This window comes from Caretta caretta, chromosome 8, assembly GCF_965140235.1.
Source record: "Caretta caretta isolate rCarCar2 chromosome 8, rCarCar1.hap1, whole genome shotgun sequence".
Taxonomy (NCBI): Eukaryota; Metazoa; Chordata; order Testudines; family Cheloniidae; genus Caretta; species Caretta caretta.
Genome location: NC_134213.1, coordinates 15014808 through 15029328, shown reverse-complemented (window position 1 = coordinate 15029328; position 14521 = coordinate 15014808). Strand labels below are relative to the sequence as shown.

Genomic DNA, 14521 nt, shown 5'->3' with positions numbered 1-14521 from the left:
ATCCAGATTTCAGCTTCACAGCTCAGGTTTACTTTTATGATGGGCCAGTTGAGAACTCCCAATACTCTTGTGAAGAGGGCTTGGGTTTGGATCTGAAGTTTAGGAACTTGGATCAAAGCTTCACAACTGACCCATTTTTTTCTATTAACATTACAAAGTTTAATAGTGTGACTCTCCAGGTCTTAATTATTATTATTTATTATAATATATTCAGACATTAAGGCCCCAATCCAGCAAACTCTTAACCATCTGCTTAATTATAAGCATGGGAATAGTCCCATTTAAATCAATGTAACTGCTCAAGCGCTTGGATTTAAGCACATATTTAAGTACTCTGCTGGATTAGGGCCTTTAGAAAAAATGAAATAAAATATCATTGTCACTGTTTCAGAATAACTGCACTTGTATTTCCCCTCTGTAGTCCACTCCTGGAGTGCTCAGTCAGGTCTCGGGACACTTGTCTCTAGGTAGGGACCCTTGTCTCACTTCTTTCTGATTGGGTGTTTTAAGGCTGCGTAGACCCCTGCCTTACATTGGAATACCCCCTGCAAGCCCCTATGCATTGCTTTCTCTCTGAAGACTATGAACAGTATATTACCAGCAGTTACACATTACCACACAGCTATTTCGAAGCATGTACACTTATTTATAAGGCAAAAGCATTATAGAGAAAACATTTTGTAAAAAAGTTCCCACATGCTTGCTAAGGGCTTACCAGAGGTCACTTCTAACTCCAACCTAGGGCTCTGGTAGGTGTCAGTCTTTCCAACTCTTCAGCAAGAGTTGGGATCCTCCTCAGATCCACAGTTCTGCCAGTTTGCTGAATCAAAAGGAAAACCACCACCAGTCTGCTTAAACTCAGTCTTTCATACCCAAATCCCATTTTTTGTCTGTTGGTCTCTGTAAAACCTAGTTTGAACCAGTCAATGCGAACCACCCCAAGTAGTGGTACCTCTTCAGGGTCGTTTACAGTTTCTGTGACTTGCCTTAATCATCCCCTACACACACTGTTTTTAGTTCCTGGAGGAGCTGTAGTCACCCTTCCCCAGACACAGAACACAATCATACATAAATCATTCATCAATTTTAATATAATGGTCCTCAAAGATACTGCATGGGGTTGCAATATCTGTCACAATAAGGTCAAGATAAACAACTCAGATGAGGACAAATTGGAGAAAGACCAAAGTAGAGCAACAAAAAAGATAAACTGATCAGAAAATATGATCTAAGAGGAAAGGTTTAAAAAACCTAAGTTTGGAAGAGAAAACCCAGTTTTGTGAAAAGGAAAGGGAAGGAGGACCTGATAACAGCCTTCAAATATGTTAAAGGATGTCATTAAGACCACGGAGATCAATTGTTTTCCATGTCCCCTGAAGGTAGGACAAGAAATAATCTGTTAAATCTGCAGCAAGGGAGATTTAGGTTAGAAATTAGGAAAAAGGTTCTAACTATAAGTATAGTTAAGCACTGGAACACGTTACCAAGGGAGGCTGTGGAATCTCCATCGTTGGTGGTTTTCAAGAACGGGTTAGACACCTGTCAGGGATGGTGTCGGCATTCTTGGTCCTGCCTCAGTGCAGGGGATGGACTAGATGACCTCTGGAGGTCTCTTCCAGCCAGCCCTATGCTTCTATGATGCTATGAATCCCCTGTATGTCCCTGGACTTTTCATTTCAGGGCACAACACCGAGAGAAACAAACACATTGGAATTTAATAGGGAGGAAACCAAGAGAGTGCTCTAGAAAGAGCTTTACACACCCTTACAGAAATTTCAGAGTAACAGCCGTGTTAGTCTGTATTCGGAAAAAGAAAAGGAGGACTTGTGGCACCTTAGAGACTAACCAATTTATTTGAGCATGAGCTTTCGTGAGCTACAGCTCACTTCATCGGATGCTGAGCTGTAGCTCAGGAAAGCTTATGCTCAAATAAATTGGTTAGTCTCTAAGGTGCCACAAGAACTCCTTTTCTTTTTGCTTACAGAAATTAATAGTGAAGGGAGGGGGGCGGTAATAATTCCAGGGAAGGGATCTTCGCCTCTTTTACATTCTATGGGGATTTCCCCTAAGCACAGGCTGCAGGCCGGGCAGAGCAGACATGAGTTGTTCCATTGAGCTGCTCCTCAAGCCTTGCCTGTTCCCCAGTGCAGGGCCCGGTCAGGACTCCTCTTCCACCGCCGGCCGGCGTCTCCCGGTGGTTCCGGGGCTGCAGCTATTCCAAGCATTACGGTCCCGTCTGGAGGCTGGGCCGGGAGAGGCGGGGGCAGGCCGTGCCGGGGAGGCGGCGGAGCGGGGGCTGCCGCTGGAGGTGCCGCGGCCGTTCTGGAAGGCAGGGCGCGGGCGGCGCGTGGCTGGTGAGCGGGGGGCGCTGGGCACCGGGCGCGCTCCAGGCACAGGGGCAGGCAGAGCCCCGCGCGGCCGGGGCTGTTGCTAACTTTCGGGGGTTCCCGGGCGCCGGCCGCTGCCCGGCCTGGCAGGAGAAACGTGGAGCCACCGGCGAGATCTGGTGGGAAAGCGGCGCGTATCCGTGCGGCGGGGGGTGGGGAGGAGCCCCTAGGGAGCCGCGGGGGAGCGAGCTCCGGCCTCGCCCGGGGCAGGGGCTGCCCCGTGCAAACTCCCCTCTGCCTGGTGTTCGTAGGGGCATTGGTCGCGCAGAAGTGACCCGAGCAGGAGACACCCCCCACCGCGCCCCAGCAGCCACCCGAGCAGGAGACACCCCCCTCCGCTGGCTCTGCGGGATGGAGGGGGCACAAGGGGGGTGGGGGACTGGAAGGGTGGCGACCCTTGCCCAGGCAGGGGTGTTGCGGGGAAGAGTGGAACTCCCTGGGCAGGACACCCCCAGGGCAAGATGGGGTGGGAGCTAAAAACGAGAGACCCCTCTCAGGGACCAGGGGACCTGCCCCATGGAGGTGTCAAGGTGGGGAGGGTAGAAGAGAATTGTCTCCTTGTACTCCCCAGGCTGAATCCCCCTTCTCCCCCAGTTAGGCGTGGTTCCTTCCCTCCTCCGAGGGAAAATTCAGGAAAGCCGCCTTGTGCCAGCTCCCGTGGATGGGACAGACACACCAGCGAGCAGCCCGCACGTCTGCACTGCACTTCAGGCGTGTTGGGACATAGGAATTATCCCACCGGCTTAGACCCGGGGTCCATCAAGTCCATTATCCTGTCTCTGACAGGGGCCAGAACCAGACAGGGGTGGCAGGTTTGTAGAAATTTTGGTGGTGCCCAGAATCCGCCCCCCACAAACTCCGTCCCCCCACCTGCCTAAGGCTCGGGGAGGGAGTTTGGGTGGGGGGAGGAAGTCTGGGGTGCAGGCTCTGGGATGGAGTTTGGTTGCTGGGTGCAGGCTCCGGGGTGGGGGTGCAGGAGGGGGTGAGGGGTGCAGGCTCTGGGCTGGAGTTTGGGTGTAGGCTCTGGGCTGGGCAAGGGGAGGGGGTGCAGGAGGGAGTGAGGGGTGCAGGCTCTGGGATGGAGTTTGGGGATGGGAGGGGGTGCAGGGGTGAGGGTTGTGCGGTGGGGTTAGGGATGAGGGGTTTGGGGTGAGGCTGGGGATGGGGTTCATGATGCAGGAGGGGGCTCAGGGCTGGGACAGTGGGTTAGGGTGCAGGGGGATGAGTGCTCTGGCTGGGGATGAAGGGTTTGGGAGGGGCCCAGGCCTAGGGCAGAGGGTAGGGGTGTGGGTGGGGTGAGGGGTTTGGGGTGTTGGAGAGGCTCAGGGCTGGGGCAGAGGTTTGGGGTATGGGGGGGCTGAGGGCTCTGCCTGCGGGTGTGGGCTCTGGGGTGGGGCAGGGCTGGGGATGAATTTGGGGTGCAGGGAGGCTGCCCCAGGGCTGGGACCAGAAAGGAGGACTCCCCTCAGCCCTCTCCCCACCGGCAGCAGTGAGCTCTGGGGGCTCTGGGGGAGGGGCCTCCCCTCCCCTCCCCTCCCCGGCAGCACATTCACCCCACACCATTATCACAGTACGTGCTCCTAGAGCCCCTCTCAGGCCCAGGAAGCCCCCTTGCCTCCCCTGTGGTGGGTGCTGGGGTGGGGGGGCTGTCATCACGTGCGCCTCCTCCCCTGCTGCTGCCCATCACTGTAGCCTCACTGGGGGGTGGGGCTGCCCCTTGCCCAGTGTGGGCCAGGAGCAGTGACTGCAGGCAGGGGGGCCCCCTGTGCTGGTGGAGGGTCCCGCCGGAAGAAGGAAGGGTCTGATGCAGAAGGGCAGGGGCAGGGCAGGCTGGTGAGGGGCACTAGGACCCTGCGGTGGCCGTTCATACCAGGAGCCAGCGGAGCAGAGTCAGCGTGGAGCTGCAGGGGAGAGGCAGGGACGCTCTGGGACCCTGGGGAGGCGCACGGGGGCAGAAAGTGGGGCCGGGAGACACTCGGGGGAGGTGCGGGGAGGCAGCAGGCGGGGCCGGGGGAGAGACCCGGCCCCAAACATTGGTGGAGCCGGGCACCATGGGCCCATACAACTCGCTGCCCTGGAACCAGATGCTTCAAAGGAAGTAAGCCCTAATAGTTAGAGATTGGCGTTAAGCCATGAAGCCTGCGGTTTTGTATTTCTTCCTAAATTTTGTTTGCATCAACTGTTCTATGTCTGGTTATTCTTGTTATCCTTATAGATTTCCAGGGCCTCTTTGAATGTTAGTAAGTTCATGGCTTCAGTGATGTCGTGTGGCAGTGAATTCCACAGTCTAATTGTGGGTTAAGTAAAGAAGTATTTCCTCGTAGCAAATTCCAAATTGATAACTTTTAATTTCATTCACAGTCCCCTGGCTCTTGTGAGGTAGTAGATAGATGAACAAGAGGTTCCAGTCTCCTTTCTCTAGACCATTCATTATTTTGTATACTTAGATCAGGCCCTGTTTATCTGTTGTCTTACTAAGGTAACCATCCAAATATCTTCAATTTCTCTTCATAGAAGAGTTTTCATTGTTTTTACCTGCATCCCTGCTCTCTGTAATATCCTTTTTGAGATGGGGTGCCCACTACAGCATGCTGTATTCCAGATGAAGTTGCACGTTGTATATATACATTTTATAACGGCATGATCTAGGAATGGTCTAGATAATGCTGCCGCAAGTGCAGGGCTGGACTAGATAACCTCTTGAGGTCCCTTCCAGTTCTGTGATTCTGTGATCACATTTTTGTATTATTCTCCATCCCAGTCCTTATGCCTTAGGAGTTTTCTCTGGGGTTGATGGATGGAATTTTCCAGAGCCTGTCCTACAACAGGCAGTTTGGAGCCAGTCCCACTTCTGGACTCAGGGGGCAATGGTCTGCCATTGCTTCCATGGAAGATTTCTAAAGGATGGGGTAGAGACAGGTGCGCAAAGAAAGAAGATGGGGAGCAGCTGTGTTGATTCCAACTTTCCGTAAAAAAAAAAAAAAAAAATTAGGGTGACCTGTAAATTCCTCAGGGTGTTGAAGAGTCCTGTTGTCTGACATTCAGTCTAGCGAAGGGGATAACATGAAGCAATGTCTGGAATTTAAAAAATTTACATTTTTTTCACCAGTGAGTTAATCATTGGAACAGCTTCCTAAAGGATGTGGTAAATTCTCCATCACTTGGAGTTTTTAAATCATGACTGCCTGTCTTTCTGAAAGGTATATTCTAGTTCATCTACAAGCTGTTCGTCTCACTAATGAACTGGTGGGTGAATGTCTGAGCAGTGTTATATAGGATGGTCATAATAATACCTTCTGGCCTTTAAAGTCTGTCACCCCTGTACGTCCTAAGCCAGGATGATTTTCAGGTTAGCTAGAAACAGACAAACTACTAGTAAATCACAGATTCAAAATGTCATTCAAAACAAATTTCCTGTAAATCATCCCCACCACCATAAAGTGTGGGGCCTGATTCTCCCATCCTTGGCGCTCTGTGTCACCACTTACACCAATGCAAAAACAGTGGGAGACATTTCCAGATCAGAAGAGTTGCACTTTGCACAGATATCTTTGACACAAAGTGGCAGGCAGTAGAGAATCAGAGATAACCTAAGAAAGAAAGGACATGTCCATGTACAAGCTTGCACTGGCTTAGTTAAACTGGTACAAGCCTCTGTGTGGGCACTTCTTATTTTGTTTTAGCCTAAACCAGTTCCTAGCTATAAGTTAAACAGAAATAAGTCTGGCTTAAACAGAAATAAGTGTCTACTACAGGGGTTTGCACTTGTTTTAACTAAATCTGTTTAAGTTAAACTGGTTCAAATGGTGTGTGTGTAGACAAGACCTCAGATTTGTCCTCTCCCTATCTATTTTTACCTTCAATGGTTTTATTCTCTTCTCCTTACCTCTCCCTATTCTATTCTCTCTCTTTTTCGCTCTCCTGTCTGTGACATCTACCATTAGTTTCTTCTTCACTTCTCTTTCTCCCTGCCCCCATGGTTCTCCCTGGGTTGGAAGCCAGCCCAAGGGTCCAGCTCACTCTCTTGTCTGTAAGCCTCCTTGCTCCCCATGCTGTGCTGCCAGAGTGAGTGATGAATGGAAGTTCCTGAGCTGGAACTCCACTTGTGTAAGAAAGCAGGGGCAGTTGACAAGGTCGTCTTTGTGAGGGCCCCTCAGTTTTGGAACCTGCTCTGAAATGGTCCTCCTTTATCAACCTGCAGGACTGTGAGGCCCATTTGTTTCCCAGACCTGAGAGGGTTTGGGAGGACTCTGGTAGGGGTTGATAAACATTTTTCAGCTGCTGGGTTATCTTTATTAAATATGTTTGTAATTGGGTGGAAGGAGTCCCTGGAATAGTTTACTTGTAGTCCTGTATTATTGAAATGTTCTGAGGAGGGCCTACAGCAAAGAGTGGGCTCTCCTTATTACAGAACAAGTGTCTAAATCCAGTTGTATAACTGCGGGTGCTGAGATGGTTTGAGAGTGCATGAGTGAAGGAGGGAAACTGTAGGTGTCACCACCACATGGAAGTTAGTTGCCAGCTCAGCATCTGGCCATAGGGGGAACTTTCCACCCAAATACCCCCACATTCCAAAGAGGAGGAGGGGAGAGAGGAGTAGTGTGATAGGAGGCTCTCCTATCACACCCATTCTGAACACTGAACCATGGCACAGATCTCTGCAACATGAGTTAAAGGAGTAACTCTGTTAGCTAGTAGCAGTAGTAGGCTATCTTCTATTTGGAATAGTGTGTCGAAAATGTTTGAGCAGTGAAAGATGAAAGGCTATCTGCTGTCCAGGCCTAGAAACAGTGCTCCCCCAGCTGCTATTGTGAGCAGTGGTATCAGTAAGAGGCAAATCAGATAGCCTGAATATTTGGATTTCTGAATGCAGTGGCGAGTCAGCCAGTTCAGGACACTTTTTACTTGGGTTTCATATCCTTGCTAGTTAATCCCCCACATTATCAGACCTGAAGGTTCAGTCCTCCAAATAGGCTTTGACACAAAACATTTCCCATAATAAAACTCCTGATTGCTTCACTTTATAGGTGCACTGGGAGGATAGAAATAAGCTGAAAAGGACCCCACAACCACCAATTCCCGCAGCTGTGTGACACTGAACAGGAAACAATCCCTCTTGTGTACATAGTACTTGACAGGCAGAGGTCCTTGGCTGCTGTAAATCAGCATAGCACTGAAGTTAATGGATGAAGGTCTGGCCTTTTGCTTACTCCTTAACTTCTTTAACTTTATTTTGCTGCAGCCCTAACTCAAATATATGCATCATTGAAAATTTGGGCCTTTATTTCCCACAAGTATTAAAGGAGTTAATAGTCAAGGGTAACATATGGGGTATTAGTCCAAAGAATTTTCCATTTTTAGACTTGTTTACATAAGACAACTGTTACATTTATATTTGCCACACTGTTCGTGATGGCAGATTTCTAAGGAGTAAAATATAAACATGTAGATAGGTTTTATTTTCTGTGACTGGTTCAGTGTATGGAGTTTTATATTTGTTGGAAAGTAGGATGCTGCCATGCCAGAGTAGGCTCGGACTCTGTGCCATCCAGAAAGAGTCTTTCGTTTTCTTGCTTTATCCTCCTGATAGCAGTGGAAAGAAAAATAAATGCTTCCTGATATGTTTTAAATTAACCTTTTCTGAACACTTAATGCAGTTTCAAATGACCTTTTATTTTGAACATTCCCAGAGAATTTGGAAGTTTATATGAGAGATTTTGATCCATTAAAATTATGGGCTATGTTCAGGAACACAGGTACACTTCAGGATTGAAAAGACTTGGCATATTGCAACAGGGGTTAAAAACATGTAGTTTGGTCAACAACCTCTCCACTTATGGTATAGCTTGTTTGGGGCATTTAACACTCTGCAGACTATTGAGTTTAATATGAGATGAGCTTGCTGTTATCTCAGGGGAAATGATGGGCAGGACTACTGCTCCTAAGATTGGTGTGACTTCTCTCTCTTTTTTTTACTGCCAGGAATTAAATATTTTTTCAGCTATGATTTAAAGGAGCTATCAGAAGTTAATCCAGCTGTTGACATTTCTTAAGGTTACATAACTACGGATATCACAAGTTTTAGACTGAAGGAAGCCAATGGAAATTTGAATAAAGACAGTCAATATCAGTGCATGTAAAGAAACAGCATTTTTCTTTGGTCTGTTTTGGAGAAACAAAGGCAAGCAAGTTGTTGGGCATGTAGTTTTTAATTATTTGCAGATGCACATTAGAGGCTTTGGCAAGGAAGCTGGTGATGCAGGCATGTGGAGACGGGTGTGATGCCTTTGATGAAAAGGAAGAATCAGCCAGAAAATAGTTATCTCTAGGGGATGGGCGTGGGAAGGATCCATCAGTACAGAGGCAGATGACATCAAGAGCCAACAAGACCCCATTTTTGTTAACGAGTGCTGCCTGCGTGCAGCTATATGATCTCATGCTATGAACTGCCTCAATAGAGGGTTCTAAAGTACAGCCTGGTGGCTAGAGTTCTGTACTGTGGTGTGATAAATCCAGACTCAGTTTCCATTGCTACGGGCAAATTTACAATTGGCCCAGGCAAGTGTAGGTCTCCTGAGTACATCTGAATTACAGCAGTAATGAATTGCAAGATTCCTAGGCTCACCTTATAGCCTTAAGGACCACCCCCTGGATGGAGATCATAATAGTAATGAGGGTTTCTGTGTGCTATCTAATCTGCTGGCAATTAGTGCATATGATAGCAAAGTTGTAACTTAAAGAAGATGCTTCATATGGTTTAGTCTAGTTTGCAGATGGTTTTCAGCTGACCTCATTAAAATCCTGCTAAAGTGGAGTATTTTGTGATTGCTTTCCTTTTTGATCTTTCTAACCATAGTATACTCACCTTCCAACATCCTAAAATCCTAATTATGATTCAGCACAGCCCTTGGCATTTGGCCGCGTGGGGGACATTTAGATTTTGTCTGTGTTATCCATTTAAAAATCATTAGCCTTATAGCTGAAGTCACCCAGTTTGACAGCAGCTTGGCATTTGATGGCGTGTGCTTTTTAAGCAGAGAAAGTCTATTGTCTGTAGATGGAGGAAAAATGAAATAATGTGGTGGGTTTAGTACTTCACTATTTGTCGTTTCTGGTCCTGTAAGTGAGAGTGCTGATGCATCGGATGCCAGGGTGGATAAAAATCAATGATTTAAAAAAAATCATATTTTTTTATTTAAATCAGATTTTTTTTGATAAAATGCTTTTTGAGGAAAAAACCTATCTAAAGATAATTTTTCTACATTATAGCTCAAAGATAACTCATAATGGAACAGGGATTATAAATTATAATTCTATAGTATGAGACAATATATTAATGTAATGTTTAAGAAAAGTTTTGTAAATGAGTTCCAATAGTTCATGGATTAGGGACCCAATCTTATGGGGTTCCACACACTTCTGTATAGATTATTTAGGTTAATCTTTCTATCTACCCAATGAGACTCAGTACTCAGTCTAGATTGAAGATACCATCAGAGATGCTTAGTTTTGCAGTTCTCAAACTGTGGATTTGTGTCTCCAGAGGTAACATGCTTGTTAACAGCAAAAATGTTTTTAAATAAATAAATAATATATAGAGGTGAGAAATAACAGACCTCAACTCTATTGTCCCTCTGCAAATTTGTGTACGCAGAGTCAATCTCTTACCTCTCTCTAAAAGTGCAAAGTTTCAAAAAGTTCGGAAAGGCAGAATAGATCTGGACAAGGAGAAGAAGTCTGGAGATAAATGTGAGAAGCGAAGGACATACACTTGTTTTGTTAAAATATTATATGTTTGCTGTTGAAGAAAAAAATCCAGAATACTTAATGTTGTTGTTTTAGTTAAATAAAACAATTTAAATGCCTGTCTGGTGATGTTCTCCTAATACAATCTGGCAAGAAAATCCTTCAAATATTAATGATTAACCTGTTGAATTGGAGATAGTTCACCTCCCAGTGACTTCATAAATATCTGCTTCAATTACCTTTGGTAAATGAAATAACCAAACAGTCATTCATTTTCTGATATAGCTGTAAAACTAATCTGAAAAGTTTTCAAAATAAATCAATGTTTAAAAATGTATAGTGTGTACCTTCTAAAAATGAAACCTACGTCTATCTCTAAGTTGTGAAGAACATGTATTAAGGTTATAACAACCAACAAGAATGCACTTTTATGTAGAAAATCATGATTAAATCGAGTCTTCCTGACTAGTGATTTAAACCATGATGCAGCAATGGCATGTGGGGAAAGCGTAAGCAGACTTGGCTCAGACAACAGTTCAACCTTAAATTGCTATTTGTACAAGTGTTGACCTCTCTTCATGGCTTTGTATTTGGGCCATGCCTCTGAAAAAAATACCATCAGCCAGTCTGTAGCCATGTATGCCTTTGAAACAGTTAGTTCTTTGTTTAAGTCAGGCTGGTTAGACTGCACCATGCTAGTTTAAATTTAGATGCACGTTGGAAGCAACATTTACTTTGGCTTTGGTTTTGAGGTAAATTTCAAGTCTGTTGAGTAAGTACAGATTAGAGCCCAAACATCAACCCTTACTCACTGTTCAGTGCTGGCTTACTGCAGTTGGTTGAGTAAAGTAATTAAGGTATTAATGGGATTTAGATTTTCTTGTTTCATGGTATCCTATCTTGTAATGCCTTATACCTTTGTACATTGTGTACGCTGGGAGTGCAAGATTGGGACCTAACTAAGAGTGAGAGAACTGCAGTGTCTTCTACTGCATAGTTAATTTTATATCATTACAGAAAAAAATCTGTGTTCTTAAATAAATGTGGAAGAAACGAATAGATCCTATGCTGTGTACATGATGTGATTTATTATGAAAACTACTTTAACCAAGAATGTGCAGTGGCTTAGCTGGTATGTATATGCACTGTAGCCCTCTGCTGGATAGAATTGGAACTACTCAACTCTGTAAGTTAGGCCCTGTACTGCTAAGACGGGGGTGGGCAAATTTTTTGGCCCGAGGGCCACATCAGTGTTGCGGAACTGTATGGAGGGCCGGGTAGGGAAGGCTGTGCCTCCCCAAACAGCCTGGCCCCTGCCCCCTATCTGCCCCCTCCCACTTCTCACCCCATGACTGCCCCCCTCAGAACCTCCGACCCATCCAACCCCCCCTGCTCCTTGTCCCCTGACTGCCCCTCCCAGGATCCCCCCACCCCTAACTGCCCCCCCAGAACCCCTCCCTCTATCCAACCCCCCCCCCCCCCGTCCCCTGACTGCCCTGATCCCTATTCACACTCCCGCCAGGCCCCCTGAGACTCCCATGCCTATCCAACCCTCCTGTCCCCTGGCCGCCCCCCCCGAACCTCTGCCCCATCCAAACCGCCCCGCTCCCCGCCCCCTTATCATGCTGCTCAGAGCAGCAGGAGCTCGCAGCCCCACCAAAGCCTGCCGTGCTGCCTGTCAGGAGTGGCGGGCGGCGCAGCGAGCTGAGGGTGCGGGGAAGGGAGACAGCAAGGAAGGGGCTGGGGGCTAGCCTCCCTGGCTGGGCGCTCAAGGGCCGAGTAGGATGGTCCTGCAGGCCAGATGTGGCCTGCGGGCCATAGTTTGCCCACCTCTGTGCTAAGAGCTATCACAGATTTTCTTCTAGAGATCTGTGCTTTTTGAAGCAGGAGAATCTGAGTTCTATTCCTGATGTATGGTGTTGATACACAGTTCCTGACATTTGTAAAGTTCCTTATTGGCTATAGATTTTTTACATATGTAGTACTCTCTGGTCCCCATCTGTCTGGCTATTCTGTCTATTTTAGGTACTTAGACCGCCTCCATTGACATAGTATCTGAGAGCCTCATAATCTTCAGTAAGTATCTTCCCAACTCTCTATGAGGGAGGGAAGTGCTATTATCTCTTTTTTACAGATGGAAAACTGAGGCACAGAGATTAAGTGACTTGCCCAAAGTCACGCAGGAAGTCTGTGGTGGAGCAGGGAATTGAACCCTGACCTCCCGAATCTGTTGGTAACTGGCTTTTGAATTCTCGAACGTCCACCTCCCAATTCTTGTGCCATGATTTAAATAGGACAGTCATGTTCATGAGACAAAGGAGGTAACTGAAGAATGTTTTCTGCCATGTTGTGTAGTTGAAGGAATAAAGTTCTGGGGCCTGGTTTCCAGAATGGCTTCACACACCTACTTCCAGTAATGTCAGGTGTTGCAGTTGTGGGTGCCCAAAATTGGTGCTGAAAATTGAGCCACAGGTAAAACCAAATGTGTTTTAAATATATATATATATATATATATAAAGGCAGACATATTGGAGTGCATGTGGACATTTGTGGTTTCTGTAGGTTTCAGCATATAAGATGAGAAAATGTATAGTCTTTTTAAAGAGTCTTGCTCATGAACAGAGTCAGGGAGCAAGACTTGATATATGCTGGGTGTACTTCTTTGACTCTTAATGTGAGCAGAGAGTAAAAAGTATCTTCTGGCCTGTGTGACTATGGGGAGCATTTCAAACCGCAGAATGTGTCACTCTGGTGTTACTTGTTGGTTTGTGGCATGAAATGAGATTGTGATTTTAAATTTTACATAAACTGATCTCATTATGACCGAATTTCAGTATATCTTCATGTAATCTGATAAATTGGTTGGCCTCCCTGTGAAAACCACGTAAATTCTGACGCTGATAGAAGCAATTAACATTTGACTAAGCACTTCGATGGCGCTAGTTTATCAGGGAAGGGGGAGATTTGCTCCGACTTTCATCTTGTTCATCTGTGCTCAACATTCTCTCTGACTGGAAAGAGAAAATTGCCCCCTGAATCATCAGCCAAAAGATAATTAATTTTGAAAGTCCAGAACACTAGCGGCACCATAAGTATTCCGTTGCAGCTTGTTTTATAATGCGGCTTCAAAAAGTAAAGTAAATGCAGAGTATAATGCAAACCATCTGAAGATGAATCATTGTAACAACGAAATGAAAGATTGCTGACGTATCAAGAAAAAAACCATTTTATTTATTAACTTTCTCCTGTGTGTCCGTCTTCAGACGCACTTGTGAAATTCATCCTAAAGCTACTTAAACTGTTTCTCCTCCCTTGATGTTCATACCTCAACTGCTAGAAGAGGGCCTCATCCTCCATGATTGAACTAACCTCGTTATCCCTAGCCTGATTCTTGCTTGCATATTTCTACCTGCCTCTGGAAATTTCCACTACATGCATCCGATGAAGTGGGTATTCACCCATGAAAGCTTATGCTCCGATATGTCTGTTAGTCTATAAGTGCCACAGGACTCTTTGCCTGTTTTAACTTGGTAGCTGAAAGTCTTGCAGTGCTCCAAGGAAGGATGAGGGATATTTGTGCTCTGAGCTGCTGCCTCCTGACTGGGGCGAGGGTCTCTGGTGGTTGAGTTGTGGCTTCCCTGTCTGGTTCTACTGCCTGAGAAGGGGGGAGAGGAAGACTGAGGTGCAGGCAGGAACAGGACCCCAAAGGAGCAGAATACTTAGCAGCCATGTGATTTTATTGAGCCCAGCTGAGCAATGGGAATCCTTCCATTGGGATGAAAGGGAGTTGGATTGAGCCGCTTGTGGTTATTGGCCCTGAAAGTCAGGAAGACCCGCATTTCAATTAGGGATGTAAAATATTAAACAGTTAACCGGTTAACTGGTAAGCATTTGTCTTACCATTAACCCACCCTAACGGTTAATCCCCAGTTATCCCAGGCCTGCCGAAGCAGCCCCAGCCACCCCGGGCCGGCTGACCCCGGCCATGCTGGCTGGAGCAGCCCCAGGCCAAGCTGGCTGGAGTAGCCCCAGCCCCTCTCCCTTTAATCAGTTAATCGGTTAAATGATATCATTTTAATCATTTAAATTGGCAACCTATGGCACATGTGCCAAAGACGGCACGCGAGCCGATTTTTAATGGCATGCTGCTGCCTGCCAGGTCCCAGCCGCCGGCCCCGCTCAGCCCACTGCCGAACCCAGTCCGGGACCCCGGCAGGCAGCAGCGTGCCATTAAAAATCCTGCCCGCCCTGGCCCACTCTCCTCCGTCCCCCCTGCCTGGGCAGGGTGAAGAAGCTTGGTCCTGCCGGCTGCTGCTTCAGAGGCCGTGCTGGGTTCCTGCCCCTCCTCCTCTCCCTCCCTGCCCCTGATCAGCTGATGGCCCTTGCAG

The 14521-nt window shown here is 46.8% G+C and overlaps 1 protein-coding gene across 10 annotated transcripts in view; it reads left to right on the top strand.

The window, feature by feature from the left end:
• Window positions 1-2083: 2083 nt before the first annotated feature.
• P4HA2 (prolyl 4-hydroxylase subunit alpha 2) overlaps window positions 2084-14521 on the top strand; it is a 54670-nt gene continuing 42232 nt past the window's right edge. For 6 of the 10 annotated variants that reach the window (XM_048861338.2, XM_048861335.2, XM_048861337.2 and 3 more), the window contains exons 1-2: window positions 2084-2354; window positions 2982-3199. In XM_048861338.2, the coding sequence (XP_048717295.2) occupies window positions 2099-2354; window positions 2982-3199 (474 nt within the window). In that variant the 5' untranslated portion in view covers window positions 2084-2098. The other 4 variants (XM_048861341.2, XM_048861342.2, XM_048861340.2 and 1 more) reach the window with 4 other exon arrangements.